The sequence below is a fragment of the Mus musculus genome, chromosome 9, assembly GCF_000001635.26.
Source record: "Mus musculus strain C57BL/6J chromosome 9, GRCm38.p6 C57BL/6J".
NCBI classification, from domain to species: Eukaryota; Metazoa; Chordata; class Mammalia; order Rodentia; family Muridae; genus Mus; species Mus musculus.
Window position 1 is genome coordinate 51,794,541 of NC_000075.6, and position 24,188 is coordinate 51,818,728.

General features: G+C 41.2%; 1 protein-coding gene across 1 annotated transcript in view; it reads left to right on the forward strand.

Annotated features, from left to right (window-relative positions):
- Arhgap20 (Rho GTPase activating protein 20) overlaps nt 1-24,188 on the forward strand; it is an 87,709-nt gene that overhangs the window by 29,190 nt on the left and 34,331 nt on the right. The window contains exon 3 of the mRNA NM_175535.4: nt 22,137-22,301. Coding sequence (NP_780744.2) covers nt 22,137-22,301 — 165 coding nt within the window. The remainder of the gene's footprint in view (nt 1-22,136; nt 22,302-24,188) is intronic.

Genomic DNA, 24,188 nt, shown 5'->3' on the forward strand with positions numbered 1-24,188 from the left:
GGGAAGAGAGGCCCCTTGGTCTTGCAAACTTGATATACCCCAGTACAGGGGAACGCCAGGGCCAAGAAGTGGGATTGAGTGGGTAGGGGAGCAGGGTGGTGGGGAGGGTATAGGGGACTTTCAGTGTAGCATTTGAAATGTAAATGAGGAAAATATCTAATAAAAAATTAGGAAAAAGGGATGTGAATGAAATGTAAATGTTTGTATAAATGTGTATGTATATTCTGTGCAAAAAACAAATCTATGTCTTCAGGTGGCCCCTATTTAATCTTCATTGTGCTGCATATAGACCAAAGGCCATCAAAAAAAATCTATGTATTCAGTGCATAAACATTAGCTGGATCAAATACATTATTCTTTTCTTGCCTAGCTGGGTAAGAGCCTGACTGCCTGAGAAAGAATAGAATGATTAGTACTGAGAAGAACCCCTGGAAGGAAGAATTCCTGAGTAATTGAATGTATGGTGATTTAATGCTTGACTATTTTATTATGTCCTCTGACCTGAGCCCCAGTGAATAAGGGTCCCAAACAACAAGGTGTCAAAGGGGAGGATCAAGGATGAGAAAACAACGAAGACAGAAAGCTGAGACCAGGAGGCCTTATATAAGCCATCAGCTTATGCCCAGCAAGCTTATTAAGAATACAGCGTCTTATATTCATGTCTAGGGGGAACGTGGCCACAGTCAACAGAAAGCTAAATCAAATCACATTGGCAACGAGAACACAGGACGCCTCAGACACAGCTGATAACCACGACCCTTCAGGGCAAAAGCAGGGGTTTGGAAGCCAAATCTTAACTCCTTGAAGGCTCTGGCCTCAGCCCCAGACCAGATCTGGCCAAGTCTGCTCCTGGGCAAGGACTCAGAACTAGCATCCCCTTTGGCTGTGCATCATGCCTCTGAGAAAGTCTCGGGTTGGCCTGGCTCCCAGTAGTCCTCAGTGTTAGGGACCGATGCTGTTGGTTCTCCTGTTCTCCTGTTCACTGTTCCAACTGTAAGAAGAAGACACAGCTAATAGAGTCTAGTGTCCTGCCACACTTAACCTTGGTAGAATCCCATATACTTTCTATACCTGGGTAGTAGACCTCATCATCAATTATATAGAAGAACTGGAGCTTAGAGGAAGCTGCCTCCTTCATGTTCTTTCTAATGCACCTCCAATTCTATGAGTTTTAGTTAAATTTTCTCTGTTGCCAAATGTAGTGACACACACCTTTGATCTCAGCTCTCAAGATGTAGAGGCAAGAAGAACATCTCTGAGTTTGAGGACAGCCTGGTTTGCATACTGTGTATGCCTTAGGCCAGTAAAGGCTGTATAGTGAGATCCTGTTTCAAAGAAAATCAGTGTCTGTCTGTCTTCTGTCTCTCTGTCTCTGTCTCTCTGTCTCTGTCTCTGTCTCTCTCTCTGTCTCTCTCTCTGTGTGTATGTCTCTCTAATCTCTCTCTCTCTCTCTCTCTCTCTCTCTCTCTCTCTCTCTCTGTGTGTGTGTGTGTGTGTGTGTGTCTGTCTGTTTGTGTATGTGTGTGTGATGTATGCATGGATATGGATGCACACCCCTGTGCATGCAAGTGAAGACCAGAAGAGAACACTGAGGATCCAGCTCTGTTGCTCTTAACCATATTCCCTTGAGATAAGGTCTCTTACTGTACCTGAGACTAGTCTACCTGTGATCTCCCCCTTTCCCCTTCCTCTATTTCCCTCTCCTCTTCCCCCTCCCCCCTTCTCTCTCTTACACACACACACACACACACACACACACACACACACACACACACACACATTCCTACAGCACTAGGGTAACAGGTACATGTATACTTCATTTGGGTTTTATGATTGGCTGGGGAGGTAGCTCAGTTGATAAAATGCCTCCTTTACAAGCCATACTCAGTAGAGTACACTTGTAATCCCAGCTATGGGGAATTGGAGACATACCAATTCCTTGTGGTTGCTAGCCAACATACTGTAGCTGAGTTGTCTTGTCGAGCTCTGGTTCAGTGAGAGACATTGTCTTAAAACTAAGGTGGGAGAAGAACACTTGAGGAAGAGAGCCAGCATCAGCCTCTGGCCTCTACACATGTCTGTGTGTGCTCATGTGCAAACACGTGCCTGTGTATACACACACATACACACACACACACACACACACACACACACTCACACACACACAGTAACCCAGTAACATACAGAATAGAAATGGCATGGCTGGTTCTTACATCTCTCTTATTTGATATATACATTTTTTTTGCTAGATATTTTCTTTATTTACATTTCCCCTTTCTGGTTTCCCCTCCAAAAACCCCATCCCCATCCCCATCCCATCCCCCATCCTCCCTGCTCACCAACCCTCCCACTCCCACTCCCACTTCCTGGACCTGGCAGTCACCTGCACTGGGGCATAGAGCCTTCACAGGACCAAGGGCCTCTCCTCCCATTGATGACCAACTAGGCCATCCTCTGCTACATATGCAGCTGGAGCCATGAGTCCCACCATGTCTTTGGTTAGTGATTTAGTCCCTGGGAACTATGAGGGTTCTGGTTAGTTCATATTGCTGTTCCTCCTATGGGGCTGCAAACCCCCTCAGCTCCTTGGGTACTTTCTCTAGCTCCTTCATTGGGGACCCTGTTCTCCATCTAATGGATAACTCTGAGCATCCACTTCTGTGTTAGTCAGGCACTAGTAGAGCCTCTCAGAAGACAGCTATATCAGGCTTCTGTCAGCAAGCTGTTGTTGGCATATGCAATAGTGTCTGGGTTTGGTGGTAGTTTATGGGATGGATCCCCAAGTGGGGCAGTTTTCGATTAGTCTTTCCTTCAGTCTCTGCTCCAAAATTTGTCTCTGTAACTCCTTCCATGGATATTTTGTTCCCCTTCTAGGAAGGATAGAAGTATCCACACTTTGGTCTTCCTTCTTTTTGAGTTTCATGTGCTTTGCAAATTGTATCTTGGGTATTCTGAGCTTCTGGGGTAATATCCAATTATCAGTGAGTGTATATCATGTGTGTTCTTTTGTGATTGGGTTGCCTCACTCAGGATGATACCCTCAAGATCCATCCATTTGCCTAAGAATTTCATGAATTCATTATTTTTAATAGCTGAATAGTACTCCATTGTGTAAATGTACCACATTTTCTGTATCCATTCCTCTGTTGAGGGACATCTGGGTTCTTTCCAGCTTCTGGCTATTATAAATAAGGCTGCTATGAACATAGTGGAGCATGTGTCCTTCTTACATGTTGGAGCATCTTCTGGATATATGCCTAGGAGTGGTATTGCTGAGTCCTCAGGTAGTACTATGTCCAATTTTCCGAGTAACTGTCAAACTAATTTCCAGAGTGGTTGTACCACCAACAATGGAGGAGTGTTCCTTTTTCTCCACATCCACGCCAGCATCTGCTGTCACCTGAGTTTTAGCCATTCTGACTGGTGTGAGGTGGAATCTCAGGATTGTTTTGATTTGCATTTCCCTGATGACTAAGGATGATGAACATTTCTTTAGGTGCTTCTCAGCCCTTTGGTATTCCTCAGGTGAGAATTCTTTGTTTAGCTCTGTACCCCATTTTTAATAGGGTTATTTGGTTCTCTGGAGTCTAACTTCTTGAGTTCTTGGTATATACAAACATTTTTTAACATTTTAAGTTTTATGAAAAATGTTTCATCTGCATGTATAAAATTGTTTCTATTTAACTCATGCCCTTTAATACATTTGGGCACCTCTTAAAATATCGGAGTGTATGCTGTACCACTGAGAAATACATAGGAGCCTTTCAGTGATGAGGCTGGACATTGGTTGCTGATAAGAGTCTTCCAGCTGAACATTGGTTTCTGTAGGATCTCTAGTCTGTTTTTGTCAGCCGGTTCCTGCAGTGCCCCTCCCCTGGTGACTTCTGCCTCTTGGCAGTCACTGGCTCATCTGACTTTGTCATTGCCATTGCATAGGACTGCCCTGTAGCACCAGCGGCTTTAGCAGAATGCAGTGGCTGGCATCACTGCAGTGAGGCTGTAAAGGTGGACACCCACTCCCGCTTGCTCTCATATTTTTCTCTGGCCACTTGATTTGGGAGCAGCTTAGAGAAAGCCACTCAGTCTTAGCCCTGTGATGGTGCGCCCCCCCCCCCCAACTGAGGAAAGAAGCCATCTCCTCTTTCTGAGGGTGTAGGAAAATGCTACTATTTATCAGTGATGTTATTTAAGCGTTGTGTTCTCTTGTCTGGAAATGTCTTAAATTAGTATGTTAATTTCTTGAATAGTTAATATGCAGAATTATTTAAGCATTTGGTTGTTTCTCTGAGTCGGTTTTTGCCTTTGGAGGATTGTGTCCATTTCATCCTTGCCCTCAATTTAATCATAATATTTTATTTTTGAAGCAAAATATGCCTTGATGTTTTTAAAGTGTGCCAGAACTGTCACTATGCCCTTTTCGTTCCCAATATTGATAATTTCCCGACGTCTTTGTTTAGCCAAAGGCATTGTTTTGTTTGTGTTTTCTAAGAAGTGAGCTTTAGCCTTGTTGCTCTCTCCTCTTCTCTGCTGTGTTCTTCTTTGGGCTTTATTGGGGGTTTGTTGTTGTTATTTTGCTAAGATTTGTTGAATAGCTGTATGTAATAAAGCACACATACCTGCAACATGATGAATTTTAATTTGCTGTACAAGCATGAAGCCAACCCCACAGTCAAATAATAAAGAGACGCGTGACCTCCAAAGGTTGGCTGCGTGCCTTTGAACCTATCCTCTCGTGGTTCCTCCACCCACATGCAGATAATCAGTGATTGGTGCGATGTCACAGAGTTTTGTTTTTATTTTGAGACATTGATAAAAGTACGGTGCTGCTCTTTACTGCTGAGTCATATGGCAGTCTGGGTTCGCCTTCACTCGCCCCTTTTTAACTGCTGGTAGATAGGAGAGGCATTTCTAGCACACAGCCAATTATTGTTGCCTCATACATCCATCTATCAGCGTTTACAAGTCCTTGTATTCCAGTACTTTCATTTTAAAGTATCAACAAGTGTAATATCTGGATTTTGAGTTAGATGTAAGTTAAACTGTTAATTTATTTTCCAAAGAAGTTGACCTTGGGCCTGCAAAACAGCTTGGTGGGTAAAGGCACTTGCCACCAAGGCTGACAACCTGGGTTTGATACCTGGACCCCACATGGTGAAGGAGAGAACTAACTCCAGAAGATTGCATTCTGACCTCCACTTGCTTCCTTCCCCAGCAAGAATATATTCCAACACACACATACACACACACACACACACACACACACAGAGAGAGAGAGAGAGAGAGAGAGAGAGAGAGAGAGAGAGAGAAACAAAACAAAACAAACACCAGAGTGGCTGTACCACTTTATATTCCCAGGAGCTACATGTGTACCGTACCCTTGTCAGCACCAGGTATGGTCCAGCTTTTTAATGTTGAGTATTCTTTGTATCATGCCATTTTATCTCCTGTTGGTTTAGTTGTGATCTATCTGGTTACTAAAGGTGTTGAGCATCTTCTCGTCAGCTTATTGAATATCTGTATCTTCTCTGGTAGAATGCTAGTTTACATGTCTTGATTCTTGAGTTGTTTGGAGTGTTGAGTCATGAGTGTTAAATGCCATGGTTTGTACTGTCCAGTATGATGGCCACTGAAATACTACAGATCCCGTTCCCCACTAGCTCCAGCCGCAGTTTAAGATCACGTGAAGATGTGAACCATTATTACCCATGATTCAATGCTGGTAGACTGTTTTCAGATCTCCATGGAGTTACCTGTATGCTAAGCTTTGCCCCAGTGCATGCCCTGTGAATTCTCCCCTCTAAACATAGAGCTGGTGATTTCCCCCAACAACACTGTCCTTGAAAGAGACAGATTGTAAATTTTAATGAAGTCCAGCTTAGTGCTTGTTTCTTTTTAAACCTTGTGCTGTATTCTGGTTTTTTATTATTAACATTTTTTATTTGTTTATTTTTATCTATTTATTTTTCTTTTAGGCTAAATGTAAGGTCAAGATAATCCTCTTGTGCCTTATTTTAGCAATGCTTACATTTAGAAATATGGTCTACTTTGGGTCATTTCTATGTATGATCTACAATGAAAGTCAGTATTCAAGTTTATTGCACGTAAAGAACCCTCTCCGTATTCAGTTCCCTTCCTTCTTGGTCACACAGTCATTTTGCTGTGTCCTGGACATACCTTCTTCTGTACTCAATACTATTCATGCCCAAATGACACTATCCCAGTAATAAGAGCTCTGAAACCTTTTCAAATCTAGGTGTGTGAGTCTCTCGGCTTCACTGTTATGGGGTTCCCCCCATATTTCTGGTTATTTCAGGCCCTAAAATCATCTATGTAAATGTGTTAATCTGATGATTGGCAATTCCAATAAGACTGGGCCTGAGACAATAGGAACAGCTTTTCACTGACAGTACTGTAGTCAAAAAATAACATTTTTATTTCACTTTTGAATGTGTGTTCTCTATATACAGAAATGTACTTGGCTTTTTATAGTGATCATATTCTAAAGTATTTCTACATTCACTTATTAGCTTGAGTAATTTTTTGTGGCTTCCGTGGAACTCTACGTAGACTGGGCCACCCATGAACATAACCCTGTGCTGCTTCCCTCTGATGTGAACGTTCTCTGTCTCTTCCTCAGATTCTGATTTCTCTAGTCAGGATCTGCAGTACAGCAGAGAGACTGGTATCAGCAGGTATCTCCCCAGAAGTAAAGGAGAGAGAGCAAGCTTGCCTTCCCTTCCTAAAATGGATTCTGATGAATATTATGTCCTATCAAATACATTTTAAGCATCACCATAAGAATGATCATTTAATTTTTCCTTTTGTTACTATGCAGGTTACATTGACCTCATGTGAAAGCAACCTTATATTCTTGAGCAAAGCCTACTATATATCATGATATGAAGCCATTTTATGACTTATTGTTGAATTCAGTTTGAAGGGTCTTTTTAGTGTCTCTCGGCCTATATTTCTAAAAGATAATTGGCCTGGTATTTTGTTTGTTTTCTTTTCTTGTTTTGTTACCTGTAGTGTCTTTGGCTTTGATACTACTTTGATATTTTGTGAATAACTTGGGAAATATTCTTTCCTTCTTTCGTTTTCTGGAAGAGTTTGTGTAGAAGGTAGTGCTCTCTCAAATGTTTGACTTCACCTTTGAAGCTGCTTGGGTCTGCAAGTCTAGTTTATGTGTATGTGTGGCATGGATGTCTGTGATGGTGTTAAGTTTATGTACTAAGGATATTTGTTATCATTCCTTTTTCAGTAAGCTGTGGTGTGTTATATTAAGGATTTTTTTTCTGTCTCCTTTAAGTTGTCTGTTACATAGCCCTGTATTTCCTCATAATATTGTCTAATCATTTATCTTTGAAATCTATAGTCATACTCTTATAAAAAGTTAATGCTGAGTTATTTTGATTATTTTATTTATAAGGTATACTTCATATACATTGATTATGAAAGTGCTACCTGAATTTTTCTTAATCTGTACCCTGTCTTCAGGTAATGTTTGCAGATGATAATGGCAGTAAGAAGTAAAATTCACTAAATTTGCAAACTCCCTTCGTTGTCTTTTACAGGCCTTTTTCAGTTAAATTCTGAGTATGAGCTTCTTGTCATACTGATGATTTTATCCCAGGGTTTGCAGCCTAACATCTTGGATAAACATGTGTTTTCCGTTTATTGTATAAAACTGAGTTTAGGATTATGTTTGTGCACCTGGGCTCTGAAATGGACTAATTCTTTTTGAACTTGGGACTCGTCTGGTTTTTATTAAAAGAAAAAGAGATGAAGAGGGGAGAGTGAGAAGAAGGTCAAGTCTGTGTCTTGACCTCCAGCAAACACTGGGAAGATGGGCTAACTTTGTAGTGGGAAGGCTGTGTTGTAGCAGTGCTCCCTGACACATCTGTGCTTCTGAACATCACAGATCTGAGGCATATGTCCAGTATAATCTCCAATCTAAAAACCGTCTTATAGACAATGTGGTATACGTTTATGCCATATCACTTTGGGGATCACATTAATGTCAGGTTGTCTGACCTGGCCAAGGGGACCTCATAGGCTTTATTAAGGTAGTTTTCCTCCTTTGCAATTATCAATCTATAAGTTGATATTACAACACGTACCAGATTTCCTGTTGATGGAGCAAGATTTTGAATTTCAGATGATTTTCAATGTCAGTAACTTAACTCCTTGTGCTTTCGCTATGTGCCACCTTTCTGTAAACATTTCTTTATTTTAACCTCAAAAGACAATATTCTTTAGTTATTCTCATCGGTATACAAGAAAGCATTCAGCTCATAGAGTTTAAAGGCCAGAGCGCACAACTAGTCAGTAACAGAGTCAGGATTTAAATTCTGACTACAAATCCCACATTATTGACAGTTGTGCTGGATACTTTTATGTCAACTCAACACAAGCTAGAGTCATCTGAGAGAAGGGAATCTCAATTGAGAAAATGCCTCTGTAAATGCAAGCCTGTAGGACATTTTCTTAGTGATGGGGGGTGGGGGTGCGGGTAACTCATTGTGGGTGGTGCCATCCCTGGGCTGGTAGCCCTGGGTTCTATAAGAAAGCAGGCTGAACAAGCTGTGAGGAGCAAGCCAGTAAGCAACGTTCCTCCACAGCCTCTGCCTCAGCTCCTGCCTTCAGGTTCCTGCCCTGTTTTTCCTGTCCTGACTTTGTTCAGTGATAGACTGTGATGTTGAAATGTAAGCCAAATAAACCCTTTCCTCTCAGCTTGCCTCGTGGTGTTTCATCACAGAAACACAGAAAAGAATAGACTTCTAACTTTCTGCCTAGTGTGCCAAGAGGCCCTTTGAAAATACCGAGGTGAGCCAGTGAATGCAAGGGCACATTATTCATCTTTTGTGAATGCAGAGATTTTTCTAAGGTATTGAAGATCTCTTCACAGCCCTTTGAGTTCCTGAAGGGGTGATTTAAGGGTGAGATACTGAGTGTTTATTTATCTCATATGTAGACATAAATGACTATTGTGCTCAAGTCTTGCACACGCTCAACTGGCCAGGAAGAACGACGCTACAACAGGATCCTTCTGCACACTTTTATTGGGAGAGCATTGATTGCATAGGCGAAAGAAGAACCCCGAACAAGGAAAATGATGCTGCTTATATACCCCTCCATGTGACGTATCAGCTCCTGATTAGCTGCTCACTCATCACCCCACTACTATGCCCCCGGGATGGGCAGTGACTTGGCACGAATTTACTCTTGCACCTGTGCACATTACTTGTTTACCAGTTAGGCACAGCGGAGGCTCATGATGGCAATTGCTCACGGCTCTCCACACTCAAGCAACAAGGCAGTTGTCTTAGTCAGGGTTTCTATTCCTGCACAAACATCATAACCAAGAAGCAGTTGGGGAGGAAAGGGTTTATTCAGCTTACACTTCCATACTGCTGTTCATCACCAAGGAAGTCAGGACTGGAACTCAAGCAGGTCAGGAAGCAGGAGCTGATGCAGAGGCCATGGAGGGATGTTCCTTACTGGCTTGCTTCCCCTGGCTTGCTCAGCTTGCTCTCTTATAGAACCAAGACTACCAGCCCAGAGATGGTCCCACCCACAAGGGGCCTTTCCCCCTTGATCACTAATTGAGAAAATGCCTTACAGTTGGATCTCTTTTCCTCATCTGAAGCTCCCTTCTCTGTGATAACTCCAGCTGTGTCAAGTTGACACAAAACTAGCCAGTACAGCAGTCATATAGTATGTAGCAGTAGTTTTTGTTTGCTTTCTAGGTCATTGAAAATGTGAGTAAACTCTCTGAGGTCTAAGAGCTGGGGAGAGGTCAAGATATTTGTCCCAAAAGACTGTACTCTTTGAATTAACAGCTCCATCTTTGTGTCGGGGCTCATGAAAGGCTTCTGCAGGTGAGCCTGATGCATGGGCTCCCTGCCACTGAGATCCAACAGGAGTGGTATGCAGAAGGTGGCTTACCTGCTTCTCTTCATCCCGAGGTCAGGCCTGGAGACCCAAGCCCTTTGGAAAGCTGACCAGAGGGCACTCCATCCTTGTTCTTTGCCCTTGACTTGAAGTGTTTCCTCACTTCTGCTGCCAGGGTTGTGTCTGGGAGTCACGACAGTGCTCTCTTCTGACTTGTCAGTCACGGGGAGCAACAATGTGGAATTGTGATTGTCCAGCGAGGAACCTCATCCTCGGGAGTAACAGCAGCATCACCTGGCAGCCTAGAACCCACGGTAGCACCCTGCCCCAGCCTGCCCCATTCTGAATCAAAACGACCAAGGACAGAGAACACACTCGGTATTTTAAGAAGCTCTGGCTGTGGTTCTCCGGTAGATGACAATTTGACAGCTACTGTCCTAAGGCATTGTGTTAGTGAAGTCTTCCTTGGGAGTGACTAAGCCTTGGCAGGGTGGTTGGCACAGAAAATGAGATAAGTAAGTAGTTACGCTGCAAACTGAAATCGTTGGGGGGAAATAGGGACATAAGGAAACTTTCTGTATGCGTGGCCCTCAAATTTCTTTTTTCTAATGCAGGCTGAGTTTTTAATCTGTCTGAAATTCTTGAGGGGGAAAAAACTGTTTTAGATTTTCAGAGTTTGAAAATTGTAGATTTGAAACTTTTAAATAATCACATGTTTGAGGCTGGACCACAACTCTAAAACACAAAACTCACTTATGTTTCATGCACACCTTGTTTATATCAGCTAGAAGACGATTGACTGTATGATGGCTTTTGCCCTTCTGAACTCTGCTAGTGTCTGTCATGAGAGGTCAGGTGTGAAATTTCTCATTTTGACATCAGTTTGGCAGCACTCAGAAACTTTTAGACTAAAGAGTACTTTGGATTTCACATTTTTGTATCAGGTCTTCTCAGTCTATATTGTATGTTGTGCCTTCATATACTGTGAGTCTCGGAAGAACAGTTTTATCTGATTCATTCACCCTCTAAAATACAATGCCCGGAAGTTGTTCATTTATTTAACAAAGATTTTAGTTACAATAAATTAGTTACTTTTCCAGGTTTTTGGGTTTGTACTTGAAACGTTTCTGCTTTCGTAGATGTTATATTCTAGCAGGGAGAGTATGAATAAAAAGAGTACAAATAACCTAGGATATTAGAAAGTGGCGTCTGATATAAGTTAAAATGGGTCTATTAGAAGGTGAGTAAGTTAGGGTGCTTGGGGAAGATCCCCTCCTTCTGGTGGGCAGTCCCAGAGCTCCAGTCCACGGTACCAGATGAATAGATGTTACCTATTCTCAGATTTCCATCCAAGGCAGAAATCTACCTATCGCTCTCTGTCTCTGTCTCTGTCTCTGTCTCTCTCTCTCTGTCTCTCTCTGTCTCTGTCTCTCTCTCTGTCTCTCTCTCTCCCTCTCTCTCTCTCTCTCTCATGCACACACACACACACACAGAGCGTTTTATAAGACTATAAGAACATAAACATTCATCATTATAATTGTTTTAGCAAACATTTGGTGTGTGTTTTCTATCATCTGATACTTCTAGGTAGATAGAGACAAGAACAATTAAACAAACAAAACCAAAAGAACAACAACAACAAAACAGAAAAACCACCCCACTGGCTTCATGGAGCTTACATTAATGTTCCAATCCAAAAGTAGCTAACCCAGTTATTCTGTACATTAAATTTCTCCCAGTCCTGCCCAGGTCAGATTTCAGAGCTAATCATTAATTGATAGACTAGAAATAAATCTTAATTTTAGTCAACCCCGGATTTACTGCTAGTGGAAATTTAAACGAATGCAGCTACTAATTAAGCTCAGAGTTTCTCAAACAAAACCAAAACAAACAAACAAAAACAAAAACCTAAAACATAATTTACCATGTATCTTAGTTACTTTACTGTTGCTGAGCTAAGACACCATGATCAAAGCAACTTATTAAAGAAGGAGTTTATTTGGGGCTTACAGTTTTAGGGTTAGAGTCCATGATCATCACTATAGGAAACATGGCAGCAGGTAGGCATGATGCTGGAGCAGTAGCTGAGAGCTCACATTTTAAAATAACCAGGAGAGAGATGGGGAAGAGAGAGAGGGAAGGAGGGCAGAAAAAGAAAAAGAGATGAATTCAAGCATAGGTGCCTGTTGGAGCTATTCTTGCTCCACTGCACCATCTCTTCCACTCCTGTACCCAAAGAACTCTAAGCCCTAACTCAAAGATTCGTGCATGTCTGCATTTGTTGCTTTGCTTTTGCAACAGTGGAAGAGATGGAACCAGGCTAGCTTTCCATTAGGTGGAGGCATGGATTAGGAAAGATACATGCGCAGTGCAGTTTACCCCACTGTAAAGAGAATTGAGCTCATGACAATAGCGGGAAATGGGCACAGCTGGGAATCATTAATTAGGCAAAATAAACCTAACTCAAAGGCCACACTTGCTTTTCCATGTGATCCTAGATTTTAATATCCGCTCCATTCTTTGTATGTGTGTCTGTGCCTGTGTACTTGACTGTGGGGGGGTGGCACTGCTTCATGCTTTAGAATTTGCGCGATATGAACAGAGAAAGTGTCTGATGACATTGTACTAACATTTTCAGGGCCTGGACAGAAATAAGACCCACACATGTGTTTGCTCAGTCCTGCCAACACAGATGCGATGTGTGCCTTTTCTGCTTTAAGAGAAAAATGCATCATCTCTGTGATGAGTTACTGTGGAAAATCATTGGTTGAACTGTCAATTGTTTTTGTTGAACCTTTAACCTGTGGATTTCACACTTTAATATGCGGCAGCAATCATTAGTGTAATCTCTTATTCTCGTCCTCTTAACAACTGTGAAAAGTTGAGTAACATAGAAGCTAGATCACCCAATAGTTAACATTGTGAGGTCACTGTGACTAAACTCTTCATAATTTCAGCATGAGGAAAAGCATTTTGAGAATGATGGTTTTAATATGATGGTTCCTCATGACTGATAGCCAAAAATAATTCTCAAGAAGTGTTGAGATCTGGAGGCTGGAGTAAGGACTGTGTGGTTTAGAGTGTTTACAGCTGTTGCAGAAGACCAGAGTTTGGTTCCAGGCACCCACATCTGTGTTCTTTCTGTGTCTTTTGTGCTTCCATACAAATGGTAAGATTGTTATTTTCCTAGTTCTGCTACGAGTGTCACTGGACTTCTAATGTACGTTGTACTGATTCCGTAGATTAGCTTTGTTAGCATAGCCCATATTCACAGTGGTAATTCAGACACTGGAAGGTTTTCCCTCGGCTACCACTGTTTCTATTTCTTCTCTCAGCACATTGCAGTTTTCCTTGTAGAAGTCGTTCATCTCCTCAGTTAGGTTTTCTTCTTTGTGTTGATTTTGTTCTTACCAGGTTTGTTTATTGTACATGAATCTTGGTATTCTACAAACCTTACTGAAGTATTTACTACATCCAAAACTTTTATGAAGGCCATGGCTCTTTTTAGAATAGAACCATGTCCTATGCAATTTTTGCCAATTTTTTATATCCTTCTGTTTTCTCGTCATTCTATGTAAGAATCAAGCGCTATAAATACTGAATAGGAATCAAATGTGGAGATGTCCTTCACTTAAGTCTAGATCTGTGGGAAAGCGATCTCAGTTTTCTGCCATTTGGTAAGCTAATGGCTGCTGCTTTTTATCATGTTTAGCTTTTACTGTGTTGAGATATATTCCATCTATTCCTGGTTTCTTCATAACTCTTATCCTGAAGGACTGTTGAACGTTTTCAGAACCGTTTATGCATCTATCAGGATGATCATGTGACTGATGTCTTTATTAGTCTTATATAGTACATTTATTGACTTGATGTTGAACCAACTGCGCACTCATAAAATGGAGCCAACTTGGCTGTACTATATGATTTAAAAAAAATTTCATTATCCTTGGATAATTTAATACCTGAATCCAATGTCTCTGGATCACATCCATCCCCAATTCCTCCCTCCAGCTACTACCAGATCACTCTATCCACATACCCTTCCCAACTTCCTGACTTCATTCTTTAAAAAGGTTAATTTTATTCATTTAAAATGTGGGGTTAGGGGGCACAAGAGGAAAATGCCCACTGAGTTCCTAGGTGTCGGATCCCCCAGAGCCGGAATTATAGGCACTTATGAGCATGGGCACTGGAAACCAGTTTTTGATTTTCAGCAAGAACAGTTCCAGCTCTCAACGACTGAGCCATCTTCAACCCCTTCCTTTTTATAGTAACTCATTTAGTGCAATTAGTACTGCCATTTGAACATTAGTTAAGATGCTAGCGTTGCATGGGTATAAACATTACAAATCTAATAAATGATAGCTTAATACATTTTATTAGGACAAACCTAGACTTAGACACTTATGTGGTATGTTTCTAATTTTATTTGATAACTTTTAATATTTTCCCAAAATTTGTATACAGTGGCCTTCTAAAATCATCAGTGAATGAAAGTTTGACGTTAACACAAATTGAAGTAATTGATTCCTGTAGGCCCATTAGAATTATTCTCCACAAAAGAATAATTTCTTTCTACCTTTGCAAGATATATATATATATATATATATATATATATATACAAGATATATGTATATATATGCAAGATATACACATATATGTATGTATATGTGTGTATACATACATATATTACACTAAGTTATACTTATGATAAAGTTTAATCCATACATTAGGAATAGCAAGATGTTGGCAACAACTAATAAAGTGATTACAAAATAATTACAATTGTACATTATAATAAAGGCTAGGTTGTGAATACAGTCTTTCAGAGTGTCCTTTGTGCTGTCCTTACATAGCTTGTGACATTATGAGATGATACTGTATCTGTGTGGTACCATGAATGACATGGGCATTGTGACACAGCATCAGGCAGTTACACAAAGCTTACTTGAACACTGCACTGATGTGTGTGTGTGTGTGTGTGTGTGTGTGTGTGTGTGTGTGTGAGAGAGAGAGAGAGAGAGAGAGAGAGAGAGAGACATCAGTCTGAAAACGAAGGCAAAAAGTGATTAAAGATACATAGTAGAGATATAAGGTGGGACAGAGACAAGTTTTATGACACTGCCTAAGATGGCGTGTGGTTTAAACTCAGGAACTATTTATTTCTGGAATTTTCCATATAACTATTTAGAGTCAGGGAACTAAAGCTGCAAAGCAAAACCATGAAGACGACAGTTCTCGCCATGAGATTCCTCCTTACCCTGAGAGGTCCGGTACGAGACAGGGGCAGGGAAGGCTTCTTGCTTGCCAGCCTCATTCTTTCACCAGCATCCAGCTAATGAAATCGACTTATTTACATATCAAGTAAATATTGACATTTTGCTGTAAATGAGCTGGAGATTATAAACAGCCTGAGTCCCTGCCAGTGGCATACCACCTTAAGGACTTTGTAATTTGTATTTCTTAATCTTCTAGTTAGAAGTTGTTAGCTGGACACAAAAGCACATGATTAATCATCCTAGCCATCTTGGGAGGCTGAGGCAAGAGGGTCACTGGAGTCCAGGAGTTCAAGATCAGCCTGGGCAGCACAACATAGCAAGCTTGCCTCAAAAGGAAAATTAAAGAAGTTATCGGGTGGCATTTTTAACTTTAGGATATCTTTAAGTTACAGACAGAATGACTGAATGAGCTATAATTGTTTTCTTCCTTCCCACATGCCATCCACTGTTTAGTTGTTACCTGAACGAACCAATCTGCCCATGGAGAATCTAGTCAATATGTGATCGGCCTGGCTTAATTTTCAATCAGTCATCATTCTAACATGTGGCCCCATCACACTAATCCATACATATATAAATTGCTTAAGTTGTTGGAATGTGTTTGGTATTCTCTGATTCAGTATGACTGAAATTAATCTTAGTTAGTTCATAATGGGGATAGATGGTATTTTGAAGTCAACAGGCCACATAAAAGAAACGGAATCAGTGTGACATTTCCTCCGGTCTTCCCCTGAGGCTTACCTGAGGCTTACCTGCTTCTCGTCATCCTTTCATTTTGCAATAGAACTGCCCTTGCAAAGTTACAGTCTCATTTGAAGTTCTGAAATCCATGTTTCCTTCTGTTAAGGGAGCTGCCATGTCTTTGAGTATATTCTGTGGTCTTTGGATAAGCAGCAGCTCTCAATCCGTGCGTGCATCATGACCCCTTTGGGGATGGAATAACCTTTTCACGAGGGTCTTCTAAGATCACCAGGAAAACAGATGTTTACATTACAATTCTTAAAAGTCGTCAAATTATAGTTACATTGTAGCGATGAAATGTTATACATGGGGGGTCACCATGACTGAGGAGCTGATTTAAAATGTGGCTGCATTAGGAAAGTGGAGACTGCATTGGGGAGACCAATCACAAAACCTTCTTTTGTCACTAACATTTCACGAGTGCCTTAAACTCTAAGTCAGTGTTGTTGAACCACTTCTTTGTCAAGGCTGTGAAGGCATTAAGTGCTTCATTCTTAGAAACACTCTCTGTTGTGTGTGGGGGTCTGACTCTATTAGTGTAACTGTTTATTGGCATCCATCTGCCCCTCATGTCCTTCTTCTGTCTTGCTACTCTGTTTTACTTGTCTGTGTTCCTTCATTTTTGAATACTTATATCATCTAATTATTAATGTACTCAATATATGATATATTGATGACTGTAACATAGATACTACCTACTCTAATCAATATTTTACTGATTATAGTGCTCCTTTGTATATTTCTTGCTCTTTAAGGCGCTGCTCATTCTGTTTATTTAAACATTGTTCCATCTGTTCTTCAAAGCCCTTGTTCTGAGTTCATTTTTATCGTAATATTAGCATTATCACTAGGCTCTGTTCTCACAATCCAGGGCATTTCTCTGTTCATTATGTTGCCTAGTTAATTTGAAGATAGGTAAGTAGGTAGGTAGGTAGATAGATAGATAGATAGATAGATAGATAGATAGATGATAGATAGATAGATAAAAAGAAAGATATGGCACACTATCATTTCATAGTATACTTAGTAGTGTTTTTTTAGTAATTTGCATGTGAATTTTATTACAGTGATAAATATTGAGAGGCCTCAGAACCTGCTTGTTTACCCCTGAGTAAGACATAATTGCTTTAGACTAGATTTCCAGGTTTTGTTTTACTGCTGAAATGTTCAAGACGGTCACGAATATACCATAAATGGAGTGTTATTGCTGAACGACATGGATGGGTACCAATAGTGATTCTGTAGCCTCATTTCAATGGCTGTGTTCTTTTGTTTCAAATTATTTCTTGCCTAGTTTATTTGGAACAACTCAGCAGGGATACCACGCAAAGACGATAAAGAGAGTTGTAAACTGGCATATCATAGCCAAGGTGAGCTTACTTGTTAGACGGCTTACATTCTAAGATCATTGGCACCGTGCATTTAGAAGCTTCAGTTTGATGGAAATATTAAATGTGAGTCGAAAAATGGAGTCAGCAAGAAAGTAGAGTTCAGTTAAGACATCTCTTACAAACTATAGAAGCAGTTATGGGCCCCCCCCCTCTCTCTCTCTCTCTCTCTCTGTGTGTGTGTGTGTGTGTGTGTGTGTGTGTGTGTGTGTGTGTGTGTTAGAATACCCTTAAAACATTATCCATCACTGGTGGGGTATAGAATGAGAAGGCGACTATGGTGAAGTCTGGTGGTTCTTCAGCACGTTATATATGGAATTGCCATGTAATCCAGCGCTTCTAGCCTTCAGTATACTCAGCACTGAGAACAGACATTTCCGTGGCAGCATCGGTCACAGTAGCCACAAGGTTCAAACACCCAAAGTACCCCTCAGCTAATGCCTTCAGAAGTATATCCATACAGTGTAACATGTAGTAGCAATAAAAAGCATTGAGTCAAGCTACAGAACGAACCTTGAAATTTATACTAGCCCAAAGCAGGGAGACGGACGAGAACACATACAGACCAGTATGATGTATGCAAAGTAGGCAGATCCATGGGGGCTGGGGGCAGGCCTGATGAGGAGCTTTCCTTTATGAGTGATATAAGTCTTCAATAACTAGATAGTGATAATGGTTGCTCATTATGCATATTGTGCTAATGAATTTTACATGTTTAATGCAATCTAAGTCAGTAAAGAGCTCGACACACAGCAGTGAGGACCTTAGTCTGGTCCTCAGCACCACGGTAAAAGACTGGGCATGATGTTGTAATGCTTGGATCCCAGCACTGGAGATGTATACATAGGAGGATTCTAGAGCTTGCTGGTCAAGACAGGCTGATTGATGGGTGGGCTCCAGGTCATGGTGAAGCCCACTTCCCAGTGTGAGACCCTTGTCTCGACAACAGCAACAAAGCAAACAAAACAAACACAAGTGGACATCTCCTAAGAAACACTGAGTTTGACTTCCACACACATGTACACATACAGACAAATATGAAAAAATCTATGGTATTTGATATAATTTTTGACAGAATTCAAAATTAGATGAGCCTTTAAAAACAGCAATGGTTAAGCAAAAATCACTGGTTTAAGTACTTTGGGGGGGGGGCAGAAGTACAGTAGACATAGAAGGAAAGTGGCAAACTGTGTGTGCAAGATTGTTACTGTCTCTGTGTGGGCCCAACAAAATATGATTGTGAGTCATGGCACACCCAAGGCCTGTCTGGATGACAGAATAAATTCAAGGCCATTGTGGGGAGTTTGGTGAGACTGCCTTAAAATAAAGAGAAAACAGGTGGCAGGGGACATGAGTCAGTAGTAGAGCACTTGCCTAGAATGCACAAGGCCCTAAGTTCAGTGCCCAGCAAGGCATGCAAGAATAAAAGAAAAGTCGAGTAAAGACTGGACAGTAAGGCTTACATTCTTGTCCATTTTATTTTCATTTTAGTACCACAGCTAATTACAGTTTTAGTAGTGCAGATTTTAATAATTTTAAAATGTGTTTTCCTTTGTTCTTTTCTTCCTCACAGTTGAATGTCCCCCATTCTTGCCTAAGTTTACTGTGGCAGCTTCCTAGTGGTTTTCCTCTCCCTAAGTTACCCTTCCCTGTTCCCTTCAATATGTTACAAACACGGCATCCTGCCTAAAAGCCTCCTGTGCTTTGGGGTAAAGTCTAAGTGAGATTCTTATAACACAGGGAAATATCCTTCACCAGGCCTGTAATCCAATCCCTCCCGAACGTCGCTCTTCCTAGAACACACTTCCTTTACTTAAGAGTGCCCTTCTGTGTTTATTGATCTGTCTGCCCATCCTTTAAGACTTTGCTTCCTACAAGAAACTGTCCTAACCCACCCAGGCTCATAGCTTTGCTGGGCCTCAGTACCCTGCATGTCTGATGTGTCACTGGTTTCTCATCGTTTTCTTTGTCCGATTCCTCTATTGGATAGCTGACTTTTTGAGGTCAGGGAAGCAATCATATCTGTCTTTCACGAATGAACCCGTCAGCAAAGCAAAATGTAACACTATTATATGTATTGCAAGCTATTCACAGTGTTAAATGAGAATAGTAAGGAAGCAGAGTACTGAGTGTACATCATACAAGAGATGACAGGCAAAGACTCGTTTAAGAGAATGCTGTCATAGAAGATAGGACATTTGGAATGGGTTGTGAGTTAGGGGATATTTTGAGGAACTACATTGTTTTCGATAATTATTGTAGTTGTGTACTAGGTAATGTACCAGGACTTGAGGTTGTATGGATCCTACTTAGCATATTGATTATCACTTATGAACATAGGTGTTTCCCAAGAAGAGTTGAGCAGTTTTGTCTATTTTACTTTGTAATGCTTTGTGTTGGGGGTGTGGGGTCAGCAGTGAACAGATGATAACAGCATGGTATCAGTGGCAGTCAGAGGACAGCCCCAGATGTCAGTCCTCTCTACCCTGAGCCAGGGTCTTTATTGCTAGTCTCAGCAGTGCACACACAGGCTATTGGGCCAGCCAATATCTGGGGCCCCCAGCCTCCGCTCCCATCTCACTGTGTCAGTCCTGGTAACACAGATTGCTCGACCACACCCAGCTTTCCTTGGGTTCTGGGGATTCAAACTCAGATGCTCACATTTGCACCCCAACCCCCTTCCCTACTGAGTCATCTCCCCAACCACTGCCCTGTGATTTCCTAAGAAGCAACTATTGCTCTCAAGCTTTATCTAAAACTCAACTTGAGCTTTAGTGTAAGCCCAACCAGAACGTATTAGGGAATAATACTATCCCAGGATTCAGGGAAGTTACCTGGTTTTAGTAACAACTAGGTCTTAAAATTCTCTTTGCCATTCAGAAGTAGCTTCATAAAGTCTTTAAAATGGTATGTTCATGCAGAAGTTGCAGCAGGTTAATTTTTATAGTTTGCAGTACTTGTTAAATCAGTTCAGAGCTCTGTTAATTATAACCTGTAGATCTTACTCAGGCTGTATGAAGAGTTAAATAGAAGGCTATGATCTTACCCTCCTCCCATTCCTATACTGTAAGAGACAAAAATAATCACACCTCTGTTGCACTCAGAATAAAAATAAATACTTCATCACTGTCTGACAATGCATTTTAAGTAGAAAAACACCAAAATGCTAGTTTTTAAAAATGCCAAAGCTATGTGTGTGTCCCCTTAGATGAAAGTTTTTAATTATGTAAGTGCCGAGTGATTTTGATTTTCTTCAGACGTACTGTAACATGTGTTGTTTTTGGTTCTGTTTTTGTTTTTGTTTTTAAATCAAGGCTCAGCTTGCTAAGGTCTTGAAGCATTTCTTGTCATACATAAAAAAGTTTAAAATTACAGATAATAGACTTGCACATTGCTAAATTTGGGGGGGTTCTTTCCAACAGTACCACCAATACTATTTGAAGGTATATTAACTATGAGGTAAAGGTTTTATTATGTGTGGAAATCCTTTGCTTTCAAGGGTAAACCTTTTTTTTTTTTTTTTTTTTTAATCACCTACATTAAACCTTGGCCCAAGCTAACCTCAAGCAAATAATGATCACTCCTGAGTTAGTGGCTCTCTCCCTGAATTTCTTTTCTTTTTTTTTTTTTTCAGAGTTTGAGGTACTTGCCTTTTTTTTTTTTTTTTTTTTTGCATTTTTATTAGATATTTTCTTCATTTACATTTCTTTTTTTTTCCGTATTTTCCTCAATTACATTTCCAATGCTATCCCAAAGTTTTAGAAGTAAATGTTCAAACCAAAGCGTAGAACAAACCGTAGCCCAGACAGGATGCTTTGTTTTGTATAGCATTGCCAGGCCACAACCTCCCCTGGCCATTCAGGCGTTATCTGTGGTTGATTCTGCAGTCTGAGGGCTGTGGAGATGTCCTCACCACCTGAGATTGGCTCATGGCAAGGAGATGCCTTCCAGAAGGAACTCCTAAAGAGGAGGATGTGGGAGGAGCTCACCTGGGTGCTGCAGGTGCAGGTGCTGTTGCTGAGACCTTGAAAGAGGGAAAGAGTTCTGCCACCTGGGCTCACATAACAAAAGACTCTTCATTGGCTCACAGATGCTGGCTATGCAGAGCAGGCAGGCTAACAATGGCTAAAATGTGCTTGTGTGGGATAATTTTGACGTCATTGGTGTGTAAAACTTGAATTCCGCATCAGTCTCGACCTGTGGAGGGTAATCCACCCAGCGACCTGCACATGGCCCCATATAGTGACAGAGAAGGATGGCGGTTTTTGGAAAGATTGTCAGTGTCTTGGTTTAGGAGTTCAGATTTCACAGGTGAGTGCCTTTGTCAAAACTTGGGGTATATGCACTGGCAATTTGGCCTTGTGCATTTCATTGCTGCATACATTTTAATTATGGGACAACTGTTAGGTAAACATTGGGCTCTGGTTAATGACACACAGTCAAGACTGAAATGCCAAAAAGGAAATGAGTTAATGAATCCTAGAAAAGACAGTTGGATTAGGGACGCGAGGAACCGGTGAGATAAAATATTAATGCCAATGTCTAGTTCAATTGTATGGGCATTTATTAGGAAGCTGTTTTCAAGTTTGTTTTAAGGTTTGTTTTTTGTTTTTTGTTTTTTCTTTTTTTTTCATAATGAAGTTCTAAGATACTGCTGTGTGCAGAATCAGCAGTGAGGTCAGAAAAGATACTGAGCCGCTGCTTTAAGGAAACAGAAAAAGAAAAAAGCCCTCGGGTTCCATATCCATAAACAACTGTCGGCCTCTACTGTAGAAATCTCTGTTCTGAGGATGCGCATTTGACTGACAGCTTTGCTACCTGTGGTCTCTTTCAGAGACAGCCATTCTGCCAGCATTGACACGTGTGCATTCCTCTCGTCCTTCATGTGCTCCAGTCGCACTCTGCTGATTGATGGTCCAGTGGAACTTAAAAGAGGCCTGCAGAGGCAGGAGAGGCATCTTTTCCTATTCAACGATCTGTTTGTCTCAGCCAAAATCAAGTAAGTAAACTGCATATGGCGCAAGTAATTGTTTTAAAGCGAATTTCTTCTAATGGAGACCACATTCTCTACTTGGTCTGGCCTCCATCAAGGGCCTAGTATCTTTTTTAAAGCTTTATTTATGTTTGTATGTATATGGACTTTTTTTTTCCATGTGCATGCAGTGCCCACAAAAACCAGATGATAGCGTCAGACACCACCACCACCACCACCACCCCACACCCCTAGCCCCTAACTAGAGTTATAGATGGTTGTGAGCCAACATGTTGGTGCTGGGAATTGAAGCTGGTCTCTGGAAGAGGGGCCAGCATTCTTTTTTTTTAATTTTTTTATTGGGTATTTTCCTCATTTACATTTCCAATGCTATCCCAAAAGTCCCCCATACCCCCCCACACCCCTACCCACCCACTCCCACTTCTTGGCCCTGATGTTCCCCTGTACTGGGGCATATAAAGTTTGCAATACCAATGGGCCTCTCTTCCCACTGATGGCTGACTAGGCCATCTTCTGATACATATGCAGCTAGAGACGAGCTCCAGGGGGTACTGGTTAGTTCATATTGTTGTTCCACCTATAGGGTTGCAGATCCCTTTAGCTCCTTGGATACTTTCTCTAGCTCCTCCATTGTGGGCCCTGTGATCCATCCAATAGCTGACTGTGAGCATCCACTTCTGTGTTTGCTAGGCCCCGGCATAGTCTCACGAGAGACAGATATATCAGGGTCCTTTCAGCAAAATCTTGCTAGTGTATGCAATGGTGTCTTCGTTTGGTGGCTGATTATGGGATGGATCCCCGGATATGGTAGTCTCTAGATGGTCCATCCTTTTGTCGCAGCTCCAAACTTTGTAACTCCGTCCATGGGTGTTTTGTTCCCAATTCTAAGAAGGGGCAAAGTATCCACACTTTGGTCTTCATTCTTCTTGAGTTTCATGTGCTTTGTATCTTGTATCTTGGGTATTCTAAATTTCTGGGCTAATATCCACTTATGAGTACATATCATGTGAGTTCTTTTGTGATTGAGTTACCTCACTCAGGATGATGCCCTCCAGGTCAATCCATTAGCCTAGGAACTTCATAAATTCATTCTTTTTAATAGCTGAGTAGTACTCCATTGTGTAAGTGTACCCCATTTTCTGTATCCATTCCTCTGTTGAGTGGCATCTGGGTTCTTTCCAGCTTCTGGCTATTATAAATAAGGCTGCTATGAACATAGTGGAGCATGTGTCTTTCTTACCAGTTGCAACATCTTCTGGATATATGCCCAGGAGAGGTATTGCGGGATCCTCAGGTAGTACTATGTCCAATTTTCTGAGGAACCGCCAGACTGATTTCCAGAGTGGTTGTACAAGCTTGCAATTCCACCAGCAATGGAGGAGTGTTCCTCTTTCTCCACAAAGGACACCGTCAATAAGACAAAAAGGCCACCAACAGACTGGGAAAGGATCTTTACCTATCCTAAATCAGATAGGGGACTAATATCTAATATATATAAAGAACTGAAGAAGGTGGACTCCAGAAAATCAGATAACCCCATTAAAAATGGGGCTCAGAGCTAAACAAAGAATTCTCACCTGAGGAATACCGAATGGCTGAGAAGCACCTGAAAAAATGTTCAGCATCCTTAATCATCAGGGAAATGCAAATCAAAACAGCCCTGAGATTCCATCTCACACCAGTCAGAATGGCCAAGATCAAAAATTCAGGGGACAGCAGAATTCTTAACTACTAGCAGCCAGCATTCTTAACTACTGAGCTAGTTCTCCAGCACCTATAGATAATATCTTAAATGGGGAGCTTGTTTTTTTTTTTAAAGTTGTTTATTAGAGTGTTAATTTAGGTTCCTCAGGAGGGACAGTGAAGAATGTGATGGGTCTAACTCCTGCTCCT